We start from the raw sequence: 25,096 nt of genomic DNA, 5'->3' as shown, positions 1-25,096 counted from the left end.
GTGTTGTATTGGTGACATGGTTAAATGATTTAACACATTCACTAATGTCCACCAAGTGATGATCAGTAACCAACGGTGTGACTGTACAGTCCCGCGATGTCGCATGGTATCAAGTAGCAATGGAACCAGCTTTGAGGCTCATGTTTCTTATCAGCTGCACGTTGCATTGTCATTTACCAGCCACAACAACCAAACAGTAACTTTTTATCTGAGTTCTATGATTTTATTGCTGCTGCGGTTGTCAAGTATGATAAGTGATTATGGTTGGTGAATTTGATTTTAATGTAGATGATGCAACAAAATGCCCCAGCAAGTGATTTTATTAGTGTAACTGAGTCTTAATTTTTTACATGTAAAGGGTCCCACCCATAATCATGACCATACACTTGACCTAGTTTTTACCTTGGGCATGACAATTAGCTCTCTAAAATTGGATGATTTTATCTCTGACCACAAATTTATTTAAGTTTGATACTTTTTTTTTTAAAATGCAACCATTTTAACCCAGAAGCACACTGTAAAATGTCGCCTCATTAACAGTCAGTCTGTAGCCACATTTTCTTCTACTTGTTCTGTGTTGGATCAAGGCGGATCATCATTTTCGCATAATGATGACATGGTTAACCATTTTAATGATATCTGTGCATCTGCTCTAGAAGCTGTTGCCCCTCTCAAGACCAAATCAGTTTCTAAAACCAATTCATCTCCCTGGATAAATGATGACATCCGCTCTGTGAAAAGAAAATGTAGACAAGCAGAGCATAGGTGGAAAACCACACGACTGCTTGTCCACTATACTTGACTTGATCTTGCTGAATCAAGAAATTAAGGATGCAAAAATTGCTTATTTCAATAACCTCATCACCACAAAAAATCTTAGGTTTCCTTTTAAATCTATTAACCGCTTCTTAAATAACTCAGCCTCCAGCATGTCCTCACAGGGGAGGATTGTGAAAACTTATTTTTTGTAGACAAAATCTACAGCATAAGAGCTTCTATTGTGTCCCTCAGCCCCCCACCCCAAGCCATCTCACACCTGTCCCATCTTCCTAGATCAATTTTCTCCCATCTCTCTTGGGGATTTGATTGATATCGTTTCCCACACTCACTCTTCCGTGTGCCCCCTTGACATTCTGCCCCCCAAATTACTTCAGGAAGCCATTAGTGTTATTGGACCAATTCTGCTTGCTGTCCCTTTTATCAGGCTATGTTCCTGAATCCTTTAGATCCTAGCATACCAACAAAGTATAGACCTATTTCTAAGATACTCTTTGTATCTAAGATTTTAGAAAGACTTGTCTGCAAGCAACTTCTGGGACTGGTTTAAGAAAATGACATTTTATAAATACCAATCAGGCTTTTGTCAGAAACGCAGCACCGAGACAGCTCTGCTAAGGGTCATGAATGATATTCTCATGCAACTAGACCAAAGTGAAATTGCCAATTTAGTTCTTCTAGACTTGTCTACGGCTTTTGACACTATTGAGCTAATTGACCGGCTAGAAAAATATGTTGGGATATCTGGTGTAGTACTAAACTGATTTTCCTCTTATTTATCCAACTGGAAGTTTTTTGTATCCACTGATGACAAGGTATTCACCTGTGCTCCTTTGACTACTGGGGTGCCTCAGGGATGAAATCTTGGACCCATTTATTTTCATTATATATATGCTCCCCTTACGACACCTTTTTTTTTTTAAGATTATTTTTTGGTATTTTTGCCTTTATTTGATAGCGATAGTAGAGAGAGAGAGACAGGAAAAACAGGGGAGAGAGAGGGGATGGCATGCAGCAAAGTAAGTTGGCATATGTGGTATGCGCTCTACCAGGTGAGCTACTGAGGCGCCCCTTCCCTTAGGACACTTAATCCCAACTTCAATTACCCAATTTCCCCTCGGGGATGAATAAAGTATTCCGATTCTGATCCATCAACTTGGTTGTGTGTTTTATCATTGCTATGCTGATGACACGAAACTCTATCTGTAGGCCCAGTAACCTCTCAAATTTAACTAATCTGCACAAGTGTCTGACTGATATTAGTGACTGGATGTCTCAAAATTTTCTTCACTGTAAAACTTAAGTTCTGCCTTTCACCCCCAATAAGGTCTCTACTAAAATCCTTCAACACCTTGGTTCATTGGCCATAAATAGAAAATCTTTTTCCAAAAACCTAGGCATCATTTTTGATTACCAGCTGAAATTTGGTAAACACGTCATGACAGTTATTCAGTCCTGCTACTTTAACCTGAGGAATATTGCAAAAATATGCCCACTGCTATCTTTCCAGCAGTTGGAAATGGTTATCTATGCTTTTGTGTCCTCCCGCTTAGACTACAGTAATGACCTTTATTCCTGCCGAAGCCAAGACGCTGTTACCTGGTTAGTTAGTCCAAAACTCTGCATTAAGACTACCCACTAAGATCTCATATCACTCTCACATCAGCCCGGTTCTGTCACTTACATTGGCTTCTGATTAAATTTAGGATTCAATTCAAGATCCTCCTACTTGTCTGTAAGGCTTTCAATAATCTTGCTCCAGAGCATATTAGTGAACTACTAATGCCCTATACCTCTGCTAGGCCCCTCAAGTCCTCTGAACGAGGCCTGCTAGTTGTACCTCATTCAAGACTAAAAACATGTGGGGGACTGTGCATTCGCTGTCCTAGGTCCCAGGCTATGGAACAGTCTCCTCCTGGGAGTCAGGTAAGCAAAGTATCTTGGGTCTTTTAAAGTCACAGCTGAAGTGTTTTCTGCTCGAGCCATGTACACTATATTGATTTGTGATGCTTCTGTTTTCGTTTTTATTGTGCTGTTGTAATGTCCTATTGTAATGTTTGTGTTGTACTCATCTTTTTTCTTTAACCTTTTAGTAAAGCACTTTGTGACTGGGGTTTTGAAAGGTGCTATATAAACAAAATTTTACTTGTGTAATTAGTCTCATGTGAGCAGAGGTGTTTTCACACGCTTCCGAGTCATATTATGCATCGTGAAAGCAGCAAAATCAGAAAGGCAAACAAACCCCCTCTTGTGACAAAAGGCAGTAATATCCCTTATTAATATTATAAGCAAGCAATAAAGACACTTTTGTCACAAGTGCGGTATACCACATTCAAAAAATAAATATCTACATCATGATCTATCGACACATGTCCTGCAATTTGTAAGTATCTTCATTCTAGCGTGGGATCAGCAATTGGCCAAAATATTTTTTTATTTAAGTACAATTTTTCTTGTGAGGACAATTTTTGAGCTGTAGGGAGTCATTGCAGTGAAATCTGTCTGAAGGACACGCTGAATCAATATGGCATTTGCTCTTGAAAAAAAACAACACACATTATCACAGCCTGCGAAACAGGGAATATCATTCATCTCCCCTTACACAAATTACGAAAACAAATCAATTAGCCTTACTTGAAAAACTTAAAGCCTTACTTGTAGATGTGGATCAATGTCAAAAATTGTCTCCCCTCTTCTCATGTCCGTGATTAGCCAGGGGCCGCCAGCACTGCACAAAGTACAACCATTCGCATACACATGAGATTTTAATCTTAACAAGGGCTCTCTATATAATATGTATGTGTGTGTGTGTATGACTCAAAAGCACATGTACAATGTTCAAAATATCCTCAGAGCTTCACATTTTTGTATCAATACTTTTTGTGGTGTAGAGCATTGCAATTTAAATTTCCATGACATAGCAATCCAACAAAAATCCCGATGTAACATTTGTTAAACTCTTCAAATACATATTCGTATTTGGGTTCACTGTATACCCATATCGCTCAGTTCAATCAAGCACACCCTGAGCTTGCCTGTCTTCTATCAGACAGCCTAAGTGTTTACATTGTGACTTAATTGAGGAAAGAGACTGGAAAGTGAGAAGTAGGTAAGTTGATATATAACGTCTGAAACAAGTAACAAGCAATCGGTAGAGCTGAGACCGGTCTGATCCAGTATCGGTATCGGGTACAGACACTGACGTAATTTACTCATCGGCTATCGGACTGACGTTACCAATCCACGACCGATCCAGATTTCATAGTCTGCCTTTTTTATGAATTATGAATACTAGGGATGGGTATCGTTAAGATTTTAATGGCACTACTACTCTTATCGATACTGCGTATCAGCCCGGTACTTTAACCCTACTCTTATCGGTTCTTGTTATTTTTAAGAGAAAAAAAAAACAAAAAATTAACATTGCTTTATTTTCTCATATATGGACAAAGCGTTACTTGTAATTACTAACCCATGTTTGTATGATTTCGTTAACTCCGTGTGGTACCCTGGCTGCTAGCACACATAACATACCTGAGGTGGAGGGCCGACGAGAGATGAACTACGAGCTAGGCAGTCAAACTGTGCATTTCTCTGCCTGTATTTGATGCAGTTTCACCAGGTGTTTAGAAAGGTTGCTTGTGTTTCCGCCCTTACATGCAAAACACTTGGTGCACTTGTGGCAACGAGCATGGTAAGCATCGACTCTAGTGACGTAAAACCAGACTTCTGACCCTTTAGTTCCCTCTGCCATTGTCACTAAGAGCAGGGTCTGTATGAGTGTGTGCACGAGTCTGTGAGAGGAAGGACACCAGCCCCGCCTCTCGGCTCACATACGACGGGCTCCGAGAGAGAGATCTCTCTTCTGGATTGGGAATAGCAAAAATGCATCATGGGACGGGCGCGGCCAAACATCGGTACACAAAAGAGCCACTCATATCTACGGCTCTGTTGGCGACGGGCGTTGGTAAACATCGGAACACAAAGAGCCATGGACATCTATAGCTCTGACAACGACTCCAAAGAGGATAAATTCTGAGTCTCATCACCAGCCAGTCAGACTAGCTTGGTCTAGTCAGAAAGGCACGAACTGAGGGAGCCTCTTGGATGAGAGGCGAAACGTCTTCACGGATATATACCAAGTCCAGTTGCACTTGATTCAACTCCTTTGGATAACCATGACCTGGATGAATGAGAACATTCACAGACATCATAGATGAACGTCTTAATCTTATTGCAACCTGGAAATGGAGTTGGTGAGATAAAAGCTGCAAGATAATGCTCATGTAGCCTGAATAAATAGGAAAGTTATTTTATTATCTCCAATACTAACTGCAGAACCATTAACGTCGGAGCTTATCAATACTACGTTCTTTAATAATTAGCACTGGTACCCGTTTAATACTGGGTTTCGGTACCCATGCCTAGCAGTGCCTGTTCAGGTGTAATCCACGCTCCGACCACAATGTGGGTTGAAATGTTAGAGTGGCGCTGTTCGTCCAGTTGCCACAAGAAGAACGTCCATCTGTGTGTATGTATGCATGTCCTTAGATTTTCTTGACAACCACTCATCCAAACAACTTCACACTCAAAACTCCCCACTGAAGTTTTTTTTTTTCTTCCAATTTTCCCCCTTTTCCTCCCCAATTGTATCTGGTCAATTACCCCGCACTTTTTGAGCCGTCCTGGTTGCTGCTCCACCCCCTCTCTGCTGACCTGGGGGGGCGCCCCGACCGACCAGAGGAGGCGCTGGTGCAGCGACCAGGACAAATACCCGCATCTGACTTCCCACCCACAGACAAGGCCAATTGTGTCTGTAGGAATGCCCGACCAAGCAGGAGGTAACACGGGGATTCGACCCAAAGTGTTCCTGATTTCTGCACTCGACACTGCACTTCCCTGGGGCCTCAGCAATACATCTGCCAAGTGTGAAGTTGATTGGATGAACGGTTGTCGAGAAAATCTAAGAACAGATATACAGACAGACGGACATTCCTTCCATTTTTAGTTAGACTAGTGCAGTGCCCGTTCAAAACATGCATGTTTGGAACAGGCCAACTGTGCTTGGCCTCCAGTACTGCTGCTTGCAGCTTTCTCGAGAACCGCTCATCCAAACAACTTCACACTCGAAGGACTACAGGTGTAATTCCCCCCTCTGGCCACAATGTGGGTTGCAGCGGCAGAGGGACGCTGTGCCATGTTTCTGCTCATCGACTCCAAGGAAAGCGAAGAAGCAGAGGCAACTATTCAAAGTTTTGTGACCAACTTTGCTGAAAACCTGCTTGAGGCTTCCTTGAGAACCGCTCATCCAAACAATTTCACACTCGACACCGCCCTTTCTTGGGCCCTCAGCAATGCACCTGCCAAGGGGGAAGTTGATCGGACGAGTGGTTGTCGAGGAAAATCGAAGGACGGACACAGACACTCTGAGAGTCCTTCCATTGTAGTAGAGGTAATAATGCAATTTTAAGCCCATAGCCAAAATGTTGTAGCACGTGGATAAATGAGGAATCAAACAGTTCTACAAAGATATCTGGTAGTCCCCATAGTTTTACACACTGCTGTGCACTTGATTTGCTCTTGTTTTCCAAAACATTAAAGGAGTGAATCCTACTTAAACTACAGTTCAAATGAATTGCTTTGGAGCAAATTTAAATTTAATGCATTTTTTGTGTATTCTTTGCTCTTTTAAGAAGAAGGTTTATGTCCGCGGTGGTGTAGCGGTCTAAGCATCGGCTCTGTGTTGATGCAGTTGCCCACTGGGGACCGGGGTTCGCGCCCCGGTCTCGTCAGATCCGACTATGGCTGGACTCGATGAAGCAGCAATAATTGGCAACGCTGTCTTCGGGAGGGGTCGGAGTCGGCTTGTGTTCGTCACATGCACGCGACTCTGGGTGTGTCGGAAAAAGCAGTGGTTCGGCCTGGATTCACCTTGTCACGGAAGTGGCGAAGTGTCTCCTTCGAGACTGCCGGCCGGAGAGATGCAGTTGGCGAACGCATGTAGTACGGGGGTGGGTGTTTGAACTAAAATAGGGATCGATTGGCCAATAAATTGGGAGCAAAAGGGAAAAATCAGAAACAAATTTATAAAAAAAATAAAAAAAGAAAGAAGGTTTACTACAGCCTCATGTAACCTTACACATAATAATAATATTCAAGAAAAAAAGAGCTCTGGTATCGGTGTCGGGCGATATCCGATTTCAGGTGTCGAAATCAGAACTGGGGACAAAAAAGTGGATCGGTGCATCTCTATTAGTAAGGGGGTTACTTTTTTAAGTAGCAAGCAACACACTGGTAATATAGGATGTAATTGCACGGTTAAATTCGTTCCAACCACCAGATGATGCTTTTTGGGGTGATTGCATGTTGACGTGTCACCTCTACTCACACATGGACTCCGCGCAGCAACTCCAAGATGCCCTGCCCGTTCCACTGCTGGGCCGCCTGGAGCTCCTCTGTGCATACGCCCACAATCTGAAACAGACAGCACAGACCGTGTGTGTGGGCGCTGGACACAACAGTATGGTTAACCTGCAAGACGCGCCGGCATGTTAAGGCTGTCGCAGCTTTCAATTTGATGGAAGATAATGATGACTTATCCTCGAGTTTCAGCAGTTTGTTTTGCTGTAATGTACCATTTCGGTTGCTGCAACAACTTCTCCTTGGAGATGAATAGAAGCTCATCTAGTCTTAAAACACAACCGGTAGCTGGTATCAGGTCAGAATTGAGGCCGGGAAGGAGACTTTCCTCTCACCTGAAGAAAACTGATTGCGCCAAAGGGGGTTTGAACAGGTTGCATCTGTGGGTCCTCTGTTAGTAGCATGTGTTGGATGCGTGACTCGCTGTTGTCCAGCGGACTGTGCCACGATACATGGTCGCCACTGCAAAACGTGTTTTCTGTTAAAGACAGGGGAGAGAAGGTCTGAAAGTCAAACATCAGAAAGGAATAAACAGACTCTCTTAATTGTGTGGAATGAAGTGCTTTTGGAGAGTTCCTCTGCAGGGTGCACTTGAGCCACTGGCTTTAGCCACCAGTTGGTAATTCTCTTCCTCCTCTCAAACTTATCTGCCATTAAACAAAACTCAGATAAACAGCAGGGAGGTCGACAGGGAGAGAGGAAACAGAACGGGTAAGACTGAGTAAGAAGGGACATAAAAAGACGCAAATCGTCAGAGAAGAAGAAACATCTTGCCGCCGAGGAATCCATCTGCTTGGGAGGTAACACGCATCCAGCCCAGATCTGCTGCCAGAGAGAAGAGAGGGGAGTGATGGCCGGGAATCAGCGTTCATCCAGCTGAGGGGCCCAGCCCACCCACGTGCAAATTGACCCCAGCTGGAAAGTTGAGGAAGGGGGTTGGGTGTGGGTGTGGGTTTGGGTTTGGGGAGTGAGAAAAGGGAAGCGTAGCCTAGAGAGAACGGCCTCTCCCTCTCTCCCTGCCAGGCTTCAAAATCTCCTATCCTAATGTGTACGTTACACAAATGGCTGGAGGATTTCAGCAACTAAGCAGCACAATGTCTCATTTCTGTCTTACACACACACACACATGAACTCATCCATCGAAACACCACGATATGAAGGTGCCCGTGTTTCACGCTGGTAAAAAACAATCTTAAGAGGGAGAGGAGGGGAAAAGGGTTCCTGTGAGCCCTCGGACAAAACTTGAGGTGTGTGTTTGACCTTCGCCTACAGCCTGCGGCACAATCTGCCGTTAACGTTTGTACGCAACACTGCTCTGTCAAGGTATTATAATAATAATAATAACAAACTTTATTCGTATAGCCCTTTGCTTCCCAGAATAAAACAGTTAAAAATGACACACAAAGAACACTGCCAGAGAATGAAATAAAAAGTACTAACAAACAACACCATAAAAGAGCAAAAGAGGCTAAATTGTTACTACACAACTCCAATGAAAAAGATTTTACGTGAAAAAGCGAGTTCTGAGGAGACACTTAAAAGACGTCACTGATTTTGCTGGTCTGAGATTCTCAGCCCGGTAGCTCCACAGCTGAAGGGCCCAGGCAGCAAAAGCCCGCTCACCTCGGACGATAGGGCACGTTCTAGAAACAACCAGGACTCCAGCCATGCTTGGGCTCAAATGGGACTAAAAGCTTTGCAACACGACTCGGAACCTGACCTTGTAAAGCTTTACAAGGTTATCAGTAAGATCTTCAAATAAACTCTAAAAACGACAGGCGACCCGTCATTAGCAGATCCTGCCAAATCTCTCATTGCAATGAGTCAGGAATCAGGAACATTCTTTTGTGTCGTTTCCCCCAGCCCACAGCAGTTTAACACAAAGACAAAGACATATCCAAAACCTACAAGAACACATATACCCAAACTACAGAAAAAATACCTTACAAAACTACAAAAAAAAAAAAAACATATATCCAACATATCCCAAAAAAAAAAAATCAATGTCCAAGAGAATGAACACCAGCCAAGATGACTGTCAGAACTGCCATGTGCATGGGCTAGCAGTTAGCTTAGCCTGCTCTGCTTCCGTGTCCTGTCAGACCGCCCTTGGTGTTTCCTCTTCGTCGCAGCTCCAGGCAGGGCCGTGGTCCTTGGGCCCACCGGAGGCAGCAGACCAAGCTCCCCCAGCCAATCTAACGCTCTCAAAAACACAGTCAACACCAGGCGAGGCCGCTGCCAGACCGCCCTTGGTGTTACTAGAACTGCCGGTCTGCATGGGCTAGCAGTTAGCTTAGCCTGCCCCGTTATCGCATCCTGTCAGACCTCCCTCGGTGTTTCCTCTTCGGGCGGGGCCGCGGTCCCCGGGCTCACAGGATGCAGCAGACCAAGCTCCCCCAGCTGATCCAGCGCCAGCTCTCCCAGCCATCAGACAAAGACACAAACCCAGACGGGGACAAAAACACTGCATGGATGGCACTGGGTGAGGCCGCCGCAAATGTTAAATTGGCGCTGCCATCTTCCAATGATGGCTAAGGTTACGTGTTCAATGGGTAAATTAACCCAAATCGGATAGCTAACTTGAAATTGTGACATTGCATTGCACAATTTGTTTTTTCTGGTCACCTCACATAGCAATACCACCAGTAACCACAAGATGAGTACAGCCTTCATTCTCACAATCATCTGATTCAGCCTTCATCAAGTAGCCTTTGAACATACCACAAAACTTCACACAGTCAATAAGAGGGTAGAATGTGGCAGTTCTTGCTCATCTCATCGTTTTGACCACACAAAGCTATCCTGTAGCTCTCATCCAACTGTGTGGCAATGTTGACCTTCCCAAAAGCCCAAAGTTTCCGACAACTGTCCATATGCATCTTCAATGTTTCATGCTTTTTCACCTTATCCGATAGACGATGCACGTCAGTGACACCCATAGTTGTCCAAGCAACCAGGCGGCTTTATAACAATATAATAATGATATAGAAAGCTACATTTTTGGAGAAGCTCAAATGAGCTGAAATTCTAAATTATTTACATTTGATGTTGCCTATTCATAGATCTGAGCCTGCTTTTCCCCAAGGAAGTTGTGGCTATTCAGTAAGTTCATGTTTTGACATAGAGCTTATTAGACCCCCCCCCCCCGATAACTGAATTTCATTACAATAGGTAACTAGTAAAATGTTCAATTTCACACATTTATAACAAACAAAATTTCATGAAAATCAGTTCAGAATCAAGCGAGTTACAGTCGATTTTGTAGTGAAGTCTGCATCTCTCAATACACATTGTACTTTTTTACTAGTGGATCTTGAACGCTCCAATATGGCAGATGCCTGTGCAAATGCATAGCGGTGACATACAGGGGCAGCCAATGAGGCATGCCTGGCCGCCCCAGTTACGTATGACAAAATCACGTTTGTGCAACCCCTCCCATAACCCTTAGAGATTGCTTGGCAGTGTCTGCAGTTAGAAAAAAATTGGTGTACCATGAAAGTCTATCCGAGCGATCTGGGCGATTTTCAACCAGACTGAAATCGCCCCAAAGGGGCGACACTCTACGGAAGATGACTTGACGCTGATTGGACTATGTATTCAGATGGAGGACAAACGGTCTAGAACAGTCACAGCTAGCGTAACACTGTGGTCTGGTGTGATGGAAAAATTCTCTGCCTTTTCCCTTTGGTAGGGTGTCACCCCATCGCCATAAGGAACAAACCGCCACTGCAACCAGGGAAGAGAGACAAGGATGGGTGTAAGTCAAGTCAATTCTATTTGTGTAGCCCAATATCACAGATTTACCTCAGTGGGCTTTACAGCAGTACAACATTCTGTCATTAGACCCTCGCATCAGATAAGGAACAACAGAAGCTTCTTCCCACACCCGCTTCCGGTGTGGGAAGAAGGGAGGCACAAATTCACATTTGCAGCGGCCTACCCAGTACCAGTGTGGGAAGATGGCGGTGCGAATTCACGTTTGCGGCGGCCTCACCCAGTAGTCTCCATGCAGTTCCTTTGTGCATGTCTGTGTCTAAGTTTGTCTTCATTGGATGGCTGGGAGAGTTGGCGCTGGATCGGCTGGGAGAGCTTGGTCTGCCACGTCCTGTGGGCCCAGGGACCACGGCCGTGCCTGGAGCCGTGCCCGAAGAGGTAACACCGAGGGCGGTCTGATAGGACGCGGAAGCGGGGCAGGCTAAGCTAACTTCTAGCCCACGTAGATCGGCAGTGCCGATAACACCGAGGGCGGTCTGGCGGTGGCCTCGCCTAGCCTTGACTATGTTTTTCGTGTTGTCGTGTGGAGTGCGGGGAGGTGTGTCAAAGTTGTCTGGCTGGGAGAGCTGGCGTTGGATCGGCTGAGGGAGCCTGGTCTGCTGCATCCTTATGGGCCCAAGGATCACAGCCCTGACCGGAGTTGTGCCTGAAAAGGAAACACCGAGAGCGGTCTGACAGGACATGGAAGCGGGGCAGGCTAAGCTAACTGCTAGCCCATGCAGACCAGCAGTTTCGACAGTCATCCTGGCTGGCATTCGTTCTCCTGGACAGTGATTTATTTATATATATTTTTAGATATACGTATGTGTTAGTTTGGATATGTGTTCTTGCAGTTCTTATAGTTTTTGGATATGTGTTTTCATCTTTGTGTTGCACTGCTGTGGGCTGGGGGAAGTTATGTTTTGTTTCATCTCATGTGCACAAGTGCATGAAATGAGATGACAAATTGTTTCTGATTCTGATTTAACAGAGGAGGGAATCTCTCTCCTAAGACAGAGACATGCAATGGATGCAGTGTGTACACAACTTACAGAATACAACATTGAAAGGATAACAGAATTATGATAGAATTATAAGATATATAAAGAATATGATGAGGAGGATGCCAAGCAGTGTCCAGATGCTATCAGAACAGCCTAGGACTAGTGCTGTACAGCACTGTATCCTGACCACACTGCAGAGAGCCTGACCGAACCCTTAAAAGAAATGGTTACTGTTGGACTCATGACAGACATGCCAGCACAAACCGCAAGGCGTTTGGAGACCTCAAGTGGATACCATGTTTTGGACAGAACTTGAAACTTGCAGCAAATAAAGTAATAGACAACGACAGAGTGGCAGCATGTCTGTCTAGGCTCCGTAGAACGGTCTCAGTCTTCTCTAGGTCAAACAAACTGACAAGTTCACTGAAAAAGAAAAAAAGGGCGTGGGTCCGAGGTGGTGTAGCGTTCTAAGCATCGGCTTTGTGTCGATGTAGTTGCCCACTGGGGACCGGGATTCGCACCCCGGTCTCATCAGACCCGACTATGGCCGGACTCGATGAAGCAGCAATAATTGGCAACGCTGTCTTCGGGAGGGGGGGCGGAGTCGGCTTGTGTTCGTCACATGAATGCGTCTCTGGGTGTGTCGGAAAAAGCAGTGGTTCGGCCTGGATTCGCCTTGTCACGGAAGAGATGCGGAGAGATGCAGTTGGCGAACGCACGCAGTACGAGGGTGGGTGTTTGAACTAGAATAGGGATCGATTGGACACTAAATTGGGAGAAAAAGGGAAAAATCAGAAATAAATGTATAAAAAAAAAAAAAAAAAGAAAGAAAGAAAAAGAGAGCCACTGCAAGTAGCAGAGCACAAGCTCATTCACGATGAGCCCACAGTGTGGAACTCTGCTTTCAATGTGGTGGGAAGGTTCTGTGAGCAGCAGCGAGCAGTCTGTGCAGCCCTGGCAGAGACAGCAAAAATGATCACATCATGCCCAAAGACACAGACATCACCATTTTGGAAACAGTGAGGAATGTTCTAGCTCTTCTGAGTGCCTTCACAGCAGAGCCCTAGAAAGAGAGAGTTACGTCAACCCCATAGACGGCAATGGGCCAATTATACAACAGCAATGGCGGATCATGGGAGCCCCGGATAGTTCCAAACAGTGCAACCCGGGGCAATAGGATTTCTATGGCGAAGGTATGTTTCTCGCCTTAATCGATGGTTAATTTACAAGTAAGAAGCTACAGTTGACATTTTAATGATGACCATTTTACAAGCACGTTTGAATCAAATTAACGATGTAATTTAAAGTGTGATAGCTCGTCAATTTCAAACAAAATATTAGTTTTAATGTTCCTACATATGCGCATAGAATATGTGTCACGTTGGAATATATCTATATCTATATATAAATGTAAAAATCTGAAAATATCGGTTAGTAGTTACCAGAAATCGCGGCTAAGCAGTTCATTTAAATGACCCGCCAAGCTTCGTTTGGAACTATTAGGCGGCTACATGAACCACGTGACCCTCTCGCATTCCGACCCCTCATTGACGCAACTCTCTCTTTCTAGGGCTCTGCTTCAGAGATGCTTTGAGTGGAGAGAAAGATCCAACTCTCTCCTCTGTTCTGCCTCTACTATGGAAGACCTATTCCTGTCTAGCAGACAAAGATTCTAACACCGCGCTAACATGTGACATGAAAAGACATTTAAGAGACGACATGTGCTCAACACAGCAACATATCCAGGGTTTAAGATGACATTTGTAGCGATGGAAAAGAAGGTGAAGGATCAGCTCCTTCAGGGAGCTCTCATGGCTAACCTCCCTAGAAGAGGAGAACATGGAGCAGAACGTGATCAGGACGAGCAAGACGTTTCAGTGGTATAACAACCAATGGAGAAGAAGGAAAAATCAGACCTGAAAAGCTTTCTGTCCAGCATAATGTTGGAAAAGAGGGAGGCAACAGTAGAATCCCATAAAGTGGACCCTGAAAAGATTCCTCACTGAAAGACTAGTGATAAATTTGATGTCTACAGTCATTAAAGAGATGAGTGTAGTTGCAAGACCCATTTTCCTGGTGGAAAGAGCATGAAAAGAGCCCGCCCATCCTTGCATATTTTGAAAAAAGATGTATGTGCATTGCAGCTTCCAGCTGTGCCTCAGAACACATTTTCAGCACCTCTGGCATCACTGTCAGTCCCAGGCGCACAAAGCTGACAAAGGAGCATGTGGACATGCTTGTATTCCGGGCCAAGAATTTAAAACAGGCAAAAGGCCCGTCTCAGACATAACCTGATATCACAGGATATCGTGAAGAGTGCAACGTGTATGCCTAAGATTTTATTATAGAAAGATGCTATATTCTGTTCTTCAAATGTCTTATATTTTTTACAGATTTGATTCAGATTGTTTTACTGTTGAAACATGTTTCACGTACACTTTTTCAGTTTAATATGGTGTTGTTCTAAACATTTTGACACTAAACTGACGTTTTTCTGACTTGTAGATCCAGCGGAAAACAAGTTTGTTTGAGACTTGTCCGGCAATCTCAGTGTTACAAGATTTATGTTAATAAAGGGAATTCGAAAATGTGATCAACCCTTGTGGACATTCCGTTTCTGATCTATTAGGTATCGAGTATCAAACCACTGGGTTTAAGTGTCTCGTTTCGGTATCGAGTATCGTGATACCAAACTTGGTACTGGTATCAAAGTCAAACAAGACTATCCCTGAGGCAGTGGTCTGAACTAGGATTCTGGGATTGTGGCACTGGCTAGACATTAGGGTAGAAAAATAGGAATTCCTGTATTCGCCATATTCTTTGATGTGACAAATTCTCAAATGTCTCTGAGGGTCATGGGGATGCTGGAGCTTATCCCAGCAGTCATTGGGTGGCAGGCGGGGAGACATCCTGGACAGGTGTGTCCCACCAAGCTATTTAAAATGAAAATCGGCTGATAATGATTGGCGGCCTATCGATCGGAGCATCCCTACTTTTTTTAAACCTGCATTCAGCTGTGCTGTGCGATTACTTTAGGATGGCATTGTTGTAAGCCTATTCCTAGTCAGTCACGTCATTGTGTATCGGTAATAACTGGTGTGCTGCTTGCTTGGGTGGTTTTCAGGGAACACAAACATTGCCGTAGTCTAGAGTCATACACTGCCACTGGGATGATCTCATCTATTGTTTCCTTGTCTTGTGATTGGCGAGTAAAATGGCAGTACTTTGTCTATCGCACTGTATAGGCATACCTGCTCAGCTGGACTGGTTATTCGGCCTTTGACTAATAGCTGTGTGATTATGGTCTGGTGGATTTGACATGCTAACTTGACTGGAAGCTCAAAATAATTAAGGCTGGGGTGGGTGGGTGGCGTGGGGTGGGGGAGGTTATGTGTGTGTGTGTGGAGGCGGGGCTATGAGCTTCAGGGCCCAGAGGCCCCTGGGGGTACTGATCCAGCCTTGGTAATGAGGTTGCTTAGAAGCACTAGGGGAAGCAGCGAAGAAAAAAAATCACTGCTTTGTGGTCAGAGACAGGGATGTCTAGCAAATGTAGATTATCCAGAGACAAACCATAAGACAGCACGAGGTCAAGGGTATGACCCTTAGTGTGACTAGGACTTAGGATCAGACCTAGGACTGAACAAGATTAACACTAGAATGACTGGGATTTCATCCATTATCCAAACCGCTTATCCTGCTCGCAGGGTCGCGGGGATGCTGGAGCCTATCCCAGCAGTCATTGGGTGGCAGGCGGGGAGACAGGCCACCAGTCCATCACAGACCGGTATTTCACTCCTACCTAAATAGAGCATGGGCGGACAAAATGACCGCCGGTTTTTAAACTCGATATTCTGTCAGGATAAATACCCAAGTGAGATATTGACGCATTGCAAGACTGACATCAAAATTAACATTTTAACAACTATAATACTATTTTTAAACAGTTTAAACTTCACAGAAACATGGTCGAACTTGAATAGCAAAATTGAAAAAGTGAAAATATTACGTGAAAAACAAAACGGAAAAAACATATTGCTAATCTAACAAAAGTAACAAGGCCTATAAAACGTGAAATGTAAAAAAACTTAATGAAAATAAATATTGAAACAGTCCCAAACAATGACCGGAACTTAAAAACTACTAAAACGACCATGGGCAGTCAGAATGACCGCCACGGTTGTTAAACTCTCTATTCTGTCAAGATAAATACCCAGTTGAGATATTAATGCATTGCATATGTTAGCATGTCTGTTATGACACTAACTGACACCAAAATTAGCATTTTAACAACTTTAATACTATTTTTCAAACAATTTAAAATGGCCGCCGTCCGACGCCTGCAAATCCTGCAGCGCCTCGGTGGGAGTCATGGTGCGTCTGTAACGGCGTCTGTAACCAGACATGTTGGACATAATCAAAAATCAAGTTTAGACTGTTTCTCTGCACTGGAGGGCGCTAGTGTGTTTCTAGGACAGAGCAACGAACTTCACGAAGGAAATGACGGCGACCAACACACGTCATAAATACTGACATGACACGCACCATCACACGCAAACTATGCGTGGTCAGTTTGACCGGTCATGGTCGTTTTAGGTAAATCTTATAACTTTTTTTTTTTTTTGGAAAACATTATTTTCCAATTTTCAAGTTGTTTTGGAACAGGTATACAAGACACGCAAACGAACAAATTAAAAAACAAAAACTAAGGAACCCCCCCCCCCCCCCCCAAGGCTCAAGAAGAATAAGAATAAGAAGAAAAAGGACTATGCAGGGACTTCTTATTCCAATTCCAAATTTTTTTTAATCTAAAACTAATTTTAATGCAAATACACTACCGTTCAAAAGTTTGGGATCACCCAAACAATTTTGTGTTTTCCATGAAAAGTCACACTTATTCACCACCATATGTTGTGAAATGAATAGAAAATAGAGTCAAGACATTGACAAGGTTAGAAATAATGATTTGTATTTGAAATAAGATTTTTTTTACATCAAACTTTGCTTTCGTCAAAGAATCCTCCATTTGCAGCAATTACAGCATTGCAGACCTTTGGCATTCTAGCTGTTAATTTGTTGAGGTAATCTGGAGAAATTGCACCCCACGCTTCCAGAAGCAGCTCCCACAAGTTGGATTGGTTGGATGGGCACTTCTTGTGTACCATACGGTCAAGCTGCTCCCACAACAGCTCAATGGGGTTCAGATCTGGTGACTGCGCTGGCCACTCCATTACCGATAGAATACCAGCTGCCTGCTTCTGCTCTAAATAGTTCTTGCACAATTTGGAGGTGTGTTTAGGGTCATTGTCCTGTTGTAGGATGAAATTGGCTCCAATCAAGCGCTGTCCACTGGGTATGGCATGGCGTTGCAAAATGGAGTGATAGCCTTCCTTATTCAGAATCCCTTTTACCCTGTACAAATCTCCCACCTTACCAGCACCAAAGCAACCCCAGACCATCACATTACCTCCACCATGCTTAACAGATGGCGTCAGGCATTCTTCCAGCATCTTTTCATTTGTTCTGCGTCTCACAAACGTTCTTCTTTGTGATCCAAACACCTCAAACTTGGATTCATCCGTCCACAACACTTTTTTCCAGTCTTCCTCTGTCCAATGTCTGTGTTCTTTTGCCCATCTTAATCTTTTTCTTTTATTGGTCAGTCTCAGATATGGCTTTTTCTTTGCCACTCTGCCCTGAAGCCCAGAATCCCGCAGCCGCCTCTTCACTGTAGATGTTGACACTGGTGTTTTGCGGGTACTATTTAATGAAGATGCCAGTTGGGGACCTGTGAGGCGTCTGTTTCTCAAACTAGAGACTCTAATGTACTTATCTTCTTGCTCAGTTGTGCAACGCGGCCTCCCACTTCTTTTTCTACTCTGGTTAGAGCCTGTTTGTGCTGTCCTCTGAAGGGAGTAGTACACACCGGTGTAGGAAATCTTCAATTTCTTAGCAATTTCTCGCATGGAATAGCCTTCATTTCTAAGAACAAGAATAGACTGTCGAGTTTCAGATGAAAGTTCTCTTTTTCTGGCCATTTTGAGCGTTTAATTGACCCCACAAATGTGATGCTCCAGAAACTCAATCTGCTCAAAGAAGTGCCCATCCAACCAATCCAACTTGTGGGAGCTGCTTCTGGAAGCGTGGGGTGCAATTTCTCCAGATTACCTCAACAAATTAACAGCTAGAATGCCAAAGGTCTGCAATGCTGTAATTGCTGCAAATGGAGGATTCTTTGACGAAAGCAAAGTTTGATGTAAAAAAAATCTTATTTCAAATACAAATCATTATTTCTAACCTTGTCAATGTCTTGACTCTATTTTCTATTCATTTCACAACATATGGTGGTGAATAAGTGTGACTTTTCATGGAAAACACAAAATTGTTTGGGTGATCCCAAACTTTTGAACGGTAGTGTATATGCAATTTTTAATATCTCAACTGGGTATTTATCTTGACATAGTATGGAGTTTAAAAACCGTGGCGGTCATTTTGACCGCCCATGGTTATTCTGGTAGTTTTTAAGTTCCGGTTGTTGTTTGGGACTGTTTCAATATTTATTTCTAGTCCTTTTTTTTTACATTTCAGGTGTTATAGGCCTTGTTACGTTTGTTAGATTAGCCACATGTGTTTTCTGTTTTGTTTTTTCGGTAATAGTTTCACTTTTTCAATTTTGCTATTCAAGTTCGACCATGTCTCTCTGAAGTTTAAATTGTTTAAAAATAGTATTACGGTTGTTAAAATGTTAGTTTTGGTGTCAGCCGTCTCCTAACAGACACACTAACATATGCAATGCATTAATATCTCAACTGGGTATTTATTTATCTGACAGAATATAGAGTTTAAATACCGGTGGTCATTTTGACCGACCATGGTCATTTTAGGTAGGAGTGAAATCCCGGTCGTTCTAGTGTTAAAGATGTGTGTGTTTTTTTTAGGGATGCACAGATATCCGATACCACTATTGGTAGGTACATTCTTCATTTTTTTGCCCCAGTAATCAGTTCCAAAATGCACCCAGTTAGAAGGGTAATGGTTTGTAGCGTACTAGAGGCGAAGTCACAAAAGCTAAGAGGGCCTCAGTCTTAGCTCGTGTTCTCAAGCACAGTGATTGTTCTGGCACATTCTTACCTGACTGGAAGACATAGCGAGCCAAGCCCTGCATCAGCTCAGCAGGCCAGGTGGGTGGCGCAGTCTCCCCCACCTCCCTCTTCAGTCTAAACGTCAGCTCAAAGCCAAAACCACTGGGTCCCTCCGCCCCTGTGAATCTGCCCAAACACACAGACACACACTTATTCAGCCATTGTGAAATACAGATTAATGAATTAAAATGGACAGATAACTAGAAGTACTTATCGTTGTTTTCACTCAACGTGGTGTCAAAATAGGGAGGTCAGTAGGGTGTGATCATCTTTACTGTTCCTGGAGCAATACAGGCAAAATATCTTTTTTTTATATATATATTTTTTTCTCTGAAAGTTATAGTTGCAGTACGTTTGTGAGACACGAGGACAAAACTTTTACAACGATAAATTCAAATACTGCTGTTTCTTGCTTTGCTTTCCCAAACATAGCAGCAAACAACACAGCAACTACAAACTTGGTTAAGAAAACCGTTTAAAAAGTGACTGCAATTCAGAATTAATGTATGTAGATAGTCAATATTGTACACTATTTGTGCAGTTCCTTGTGGGGCACCGACTTCCACTGCTGAAGAGGGAAATTCCAGTGATTAGTATACTGGTGGATTAGCCAAATGAAAACAATTAGAACAATCTGAAGCAAGGAAATTAAAGGAATGTGTGTGATCGGAAACATGTCGCACAGTTGTTTACTTTGCAGAATAAGAGTAAACTGTGAGATAGTGTGTCAGTAACAGCCGCTGTGTTTGTGCGTTCTTTCGTCTGTGAACGTTTCTTAGGGGAAGTTCAGCTTGTCAAAATTACCAGAGTGACACAACACAATGGAAAGCATCACGCATTAACACCGGGCCTCTGTGGGTGGTGTTCCTGCTTAACCATAATAACACCCCAAGTCTACGAGAAAACAAGAGCAAACGTTTGTACAGTCAGAATGTAACATCATTGACCATGGGTTAGGAAAAAAGAAAATAAGAATTCTGTTTTGGGGTGTTTTGCTTAAGAAGGATGTTGTATGGGTAAGAATGTCACACTAAACTCAAATATTCATTTTAACTGGCTTTGCTGTTATTCTTACAACCTTCTGCCAAAATGCAGGTGGTAGTGGTGGTGGTGGTGGTGGGGAGGTTGTTAACACAGTGAAGCAATTTAAAAGTTGGCATTTCCGTAGACTGACTTGTACTTGTTGCAGTCACATCTAAGCCAAATGTTTGCTCAGGCCAAATGATCGAGACAAGTTTATATTCTACAAGATGTGCACGTTGAATGGCAATTATCCAACAGAATGATTTATCTCCCTCGAGTCGTCTTTTTCAGGAATTTCCTCTCCTCCGCAGGCCCAAAGCAAGAGCTGTGCCCTACTCACTCATGAACTCTGTTGTCGCCATACAGGTCACTCAGTCCAAAGCTGACATAGTGCCAATGCTCCTGGACGTCCTGAGCTGGACAGCCCACATTCCTGTACATACTGATGTAGTCCAAAGGATCTGGACCCCCTAACCTGTGTGAGGCAGGGGAAGGAGAGAAAAAAACATGTCATATCATCCTCCCAAGTTTTGATGTTGTTACTCTTCCAAAACAACCAACCAGATAATCAAGGACACAGCTCAACTTACAATACAGGGCTGAGCAACATCTCAATATTATCATCTTTCACTGGTATTGTATCCGCACGAAATTCAGATATTGTCAAACCGTGATACACAAGTTTGACTTCCCAGTTAACTAAAATCTATCACCTAAAATTCCTCACCAATCAAGGTGTAAGGAAATATCCGAGGAGCATTATTTGAAAACAAGTTTGGGTTTGACGTCATAGTAAACAGCTGAATGAGACGAACCTCGGTGAGGAATCCAAACGAGGGTTCGTCTCATTCATCCGTCCGACAGGCTACTTTCCCCAGCAGCTCCCTGAGAGGAACCTCAGCGGGCTTCCTAAACACGCTTACGTCAACAAATATAATGATATGTGCATCCACATGGTGCCAAATGTCCTATGGTTATGGGAACAATGGTACCCCCTCCCTGTGGCTCCCAACCCAGCTGGCAGCTATTCCAGTAGACCAGTGGTTCTCAACCTTTTTGGGGTCCTGGACCCCCTGCGTATTTCTGATCTACCCTGAGGACCCCTCCACCTGATCTTGGGGGAGGGGGGTTGCAATTTGATAGAAACAGTAGAAACTGCATTTTAAATTGCATTATAGCATTTATTCACTCTTTGGGGCAAAAATAAGAGCTTTCAGTTGCAACTTAGATGTAGTTAACAAAACAGAATTCTTATGCAGTAACTTTCAGATATATGTAACAAAACAGAATATGTATTCAGTAACTTTCAGATATATGTAACAACACAGAATATGTATTCAGTAACTTTCAGATATATGTAACAAAACAGAATATGTATTCAGTAACTTTCAGATAGATGTAACAACACAGAATATGTATTCAGTAACTTTCAGATATATGTAACAAGACAGAATATGTGTTCAGTAACTTTCAGATATATGTAACAACAGAATTTTTATGCAGTAACTTTTAACAATGCAAACGGGAGCGAGATCTCTTATTAAAATACAATAAATTACACTTGTGAAACAGATGTAATTAGAGAAAAAAGTCCTGTTACCCTTTATAGTTTAGGTAGATAAAGGTCTCAGTCACATTTGAGTAAAATAATCCTATTTCTATAAACGTCATAGGATCTTTTTTTTTTAAAGATATTTTATTTTCACGGACCCCCTTGCAATTACACCACGGACCACTAGGGGGTCCGCGGACCCCCGGTTGAGAAACACCGACGGAGACACCTGAAGAGTCGCAGCGACAAACTTCCCTTGAAACAAAGTCGTCCCCGCCGACAGGAACTTAACGCACACTGGGCTTTACGGCGAAACCTCGACATTCTTGTGACCACAGGGCCGGGGTACGTACCAGTACTTCACGATAGCGGTGACCTGGAGCGGGTTGGCCTGGTCCGGGTAAAGGCGGCGGCATTCCCCGTAGATGGCCTGCAGTCCGGGGGGGAAGAGTGACGCCAGCCCCTGGGCTTGAGCACCGCTGGTAGGCCGTACCTCATCCATACCGCGGCCTCAAATAACGACGACTACTTTTTTTAAAAACTAACCAGAGCAAACTTGACTCTTTCTTGTTTTACGTTTTGATGACCAACCCTTTTATTTGTTTACCCCAAAAAAAACAGGAAAGCATAAAACCGCACAACTTCTCGCCGGCCTCCGCGGTCCGACCCGATCGCGTTTGATGCGCTCCACGGGGGCCGAAGCGAAGCCTGTTGCACGGCCCGCCCACGCGGCTCCCGATTGGTCGCCGTATCCCTGAGTGACAGCCGGAACGTCCAACGGGCAAACGTTTTCACCATTTCAGGGGACGCGGCTTTTCAAGCGACCGGGGCTCTTGCGCGTAAGTGTAGTCCACCGACTTCCGGTTTCTGCTGCAGCGGTCATAGCGGTTTCCTGTTTGTTTGACAGACGGCGTATTTTTTTCCCGTGACGCCTGCGGGATTTGCCGCGGATAAACGTCGACGGCGCGCACACAACTGTCCACACACTGCCACCTGCACCCGCCGGCAAACGGTTGGAGAGTTTCAAGTTGTACATATCAGGTTACGCCCACAGTTCCGTCCGTCCAGCTGTCCGTCCGTCCACCCATCCTCATAATTATGGACGTAACCTGATATGTACAGCTTGAAACTTTCCACCCGTTTGCTGGTGGGTGCAGCATCCTTGTTTTCTCCATGTTAAAGTTTTTGTTTTGCTTTGGGAGTTGTTCCTTATCCGATGCGAGGGTCTAAGGACAGGATGCCGTGTTGCTGTAAAGCCCCTTGAGGTGACATCCTTCTCCCAATACACCCAGCATCTTTCCTCCACACATGTCCAGGCCATCTCAATCTTGCCTCTCTTGCTTTGTCTCCAAACCGTCCAACCTGAGCTGTCCCTCTAATGTACTCGTTCCTAATCCTGTCCTCCTGCATCACTCACAATGAATTCTTCATTCATTCATCCATTCATGCATTCATTCTCCAAACCGCTTATCCTTGCTCAGGGTGGCGGGGATGCTGGAGCCTATCCCAGCAGTCATTGGGCAGCAGGCGGGGCTACACCCTGAACAGGCCGCCAGGCCATCACACTCACACACACACACACACACACACACACACACACACACACACACACACACACACACACACACACACACACACACACACACACCTAGGGACAATGTAGTATGGCCGAGTCACCTGACCTACATGTCTTTGGACTGTGGGAGGAAACCCACGCAGACACGGGGAGAACAGGCAAACTCCACACAGAGGACGACCCAGGATGACCCCCAAGGTTGGACTACCCCGGGACTCGAACCCAAGACCTTCCTCCTGTGAGGCAACTGTACTAACCACTGTGCTACCGTTCCATTGAATTATTATTATTGCAGCTACACAGGTCCAATTTCCTTTAATAAAAGTCCACGAGTCATACTGATGTCCAGTGTTTATTACTCTCCCATTCGCCTCCTCAGACACCGTGAAAACTAAAGTCAAGAACAACAACAGAACGACAATTACTATCACGGCTGCACATGGCTAGGTTCCATCATTGTACAACGTAACATAACAACGATATAGAAAATCAATTACACACAAGATCAACAAACATAAAGTTATGACAGGATACATAAAATAATACAGAATGTGAAATAGTTAGCGTGTGCGCCTCTCAGACCGTGTGTGGAATGAATATTTGGAACTTTGCATGGCGTCTCAGCACAGCGGCAGAGGTTCTCTTTCCCATAATGCAGTAGTTGTAGGTGCAACTACATACAGCAATCATGTGATCATAACAAATTTTCAAAGTAAAAGTCACTTGTTTTAACTATAAGATTTTTAACCTGTATTTATATTCTTAATCACATATTTATCACATGAAATTATTTATGAAATCATAATGAAACTATAACAAACCAAGTCTCTACTTTTGAGACAGCTACAATTATTATTATTATTATTATTATCATTGTAAACTACTAATAAGACACGTTAGTCCCTAGCTAATGGGTCTGACCTTTCAGCCGAGCGGTTAGTGATGTCGCCTTGTGGTGCAGTACACCCCGTATCGAATCCCGCACCGGGCAAGAAAATAACCGGTTACATTATTATTATTATGTAACGACCACGGATGTGTAGACTCGCCAGCCCTTGGCTAACGGGTCGGACCTTTTAGTCGACTGGCTAGCGCACTCGCCCGCGGTGCTGGCGACCCAGGTTCGCGGGTTCTTACCTGCGCTTGACCTGTGCCCCCGTCCATAGGGTTAGTGGTTGCGTCAGCAAGGGCACCCGTATGTATGACGATGTCAAATTTTGCCAAATCATTATGCGGACTGACAAGACCATACAGGATCGGTCGAGGGCCTCCATTGGTGCTGCGCCCTCACAGGGTACCGATGGAAACTGTAATATCCGCTGTGGCGACCCCGGAGAAACAGGGAACAAGCCAAAAGAAGAAGATTATTATTATTATTATTACTACTACTATTATTATTATTATTATTGTTATTATTATACCAGTAAACAAGTCTCCATAGGGAGAGTTGAGGGTATCCATTCCACAGCTTACTCTTGATTGTACAGCTTTATATGATTTATTTCTTTGTATAGTGCGCCTCCTACTGGTACTTAAGCTGCTTAGTGGGCTAAGTACTGGGATTGCCAGTTATTTCATTTGGCATAAGTTTCTTACACTTTTCATTTGAAAAACTTGAAAAACTATTGAAACAAATAAAATATACTATATTAAATCTGCCTTTGGGGGGAGAGGTTTATTTCTCCTTCGTACTCATCAGCTCCGTTACAGTGTCGCAGAGCCGTGAGTCCACGCTCGTCTACTCTATGCACGCAACAATACACTCCGGCCTTCTTTCAGCTACCCATGTGTGTTTCTGACAACAGCGCCTGCTGCAGCTTCGGCCCTGTTCACGCCTGGCATTAACATGCGT

At 43.9% G+C, this 25,096-nt stretch overlaps 1 protein-coding gene across 2 annotated transcripts in view; it reads right to left on the bottom strand.

Annotated features, from left to right (window-relative positions):
- sufu (suppressor of fused homolog (Drosophila)) overlaps positions 1 to 22,426 on the bottom strand; it is a 31,275-nt gene extending 8,849 nt beyond the window's left edge. For both annotated transcript variants that reach the window (XM_056291261.1, XM_056291263.1), the window contains exons 1-6: positions 22,022 to 22,426; positions 20,457 to 20,591; positions 19,083 to 19,219; positions 7,533 to 7,675; positions 7,166 to 7,251; positions 3,433 to 3,505 (exon numbers count right to left, since the gene is read on the bottom strand). In XM_056291261.1, coding sequence (XP_056147236.1) covers positions 3,433 to 3,505; positions 7,166 to 7,251; positions 7,533 to 7,675; positions 19,083 to 19,219; positions 20,457 to 20,591; positions 22,022 to 22,170 — 723 coding nt within the window. In that variant the 5' untranslated portion in view covers positions 22,171 to 22,426. The remainder of the gene's footprint in view (positions 1 to 3,432; positions 3,506 to 7,165; positions 7,252 to 7,532; positions 7,676 to 19,082; positions 19,220 to 20,456; positions 20,592 to 22,021) is intronic.
- Positions 22,427 to 25,096: the final 2,670 nt, after the last annotated feature.

Source organism: Lampris incognitus, chromosome 13 (assembly GCF_029633865.1).
Source record: "Lampris incognitus isolate fLamInc1 chromosome 13, fLamInc1.hap2, whole genome shotgun sequence".
Lineage (NCBI taxonomy): Eukaryota > Metazoa > Chordata > Actinopteri > Lampriformes > Lampridae > Lampris > Lampris incognitus.
Note: the sequence above shows the minus strand (reverse complement) of the source record. Positions and strands in the feature narration are given on the sequence as shown.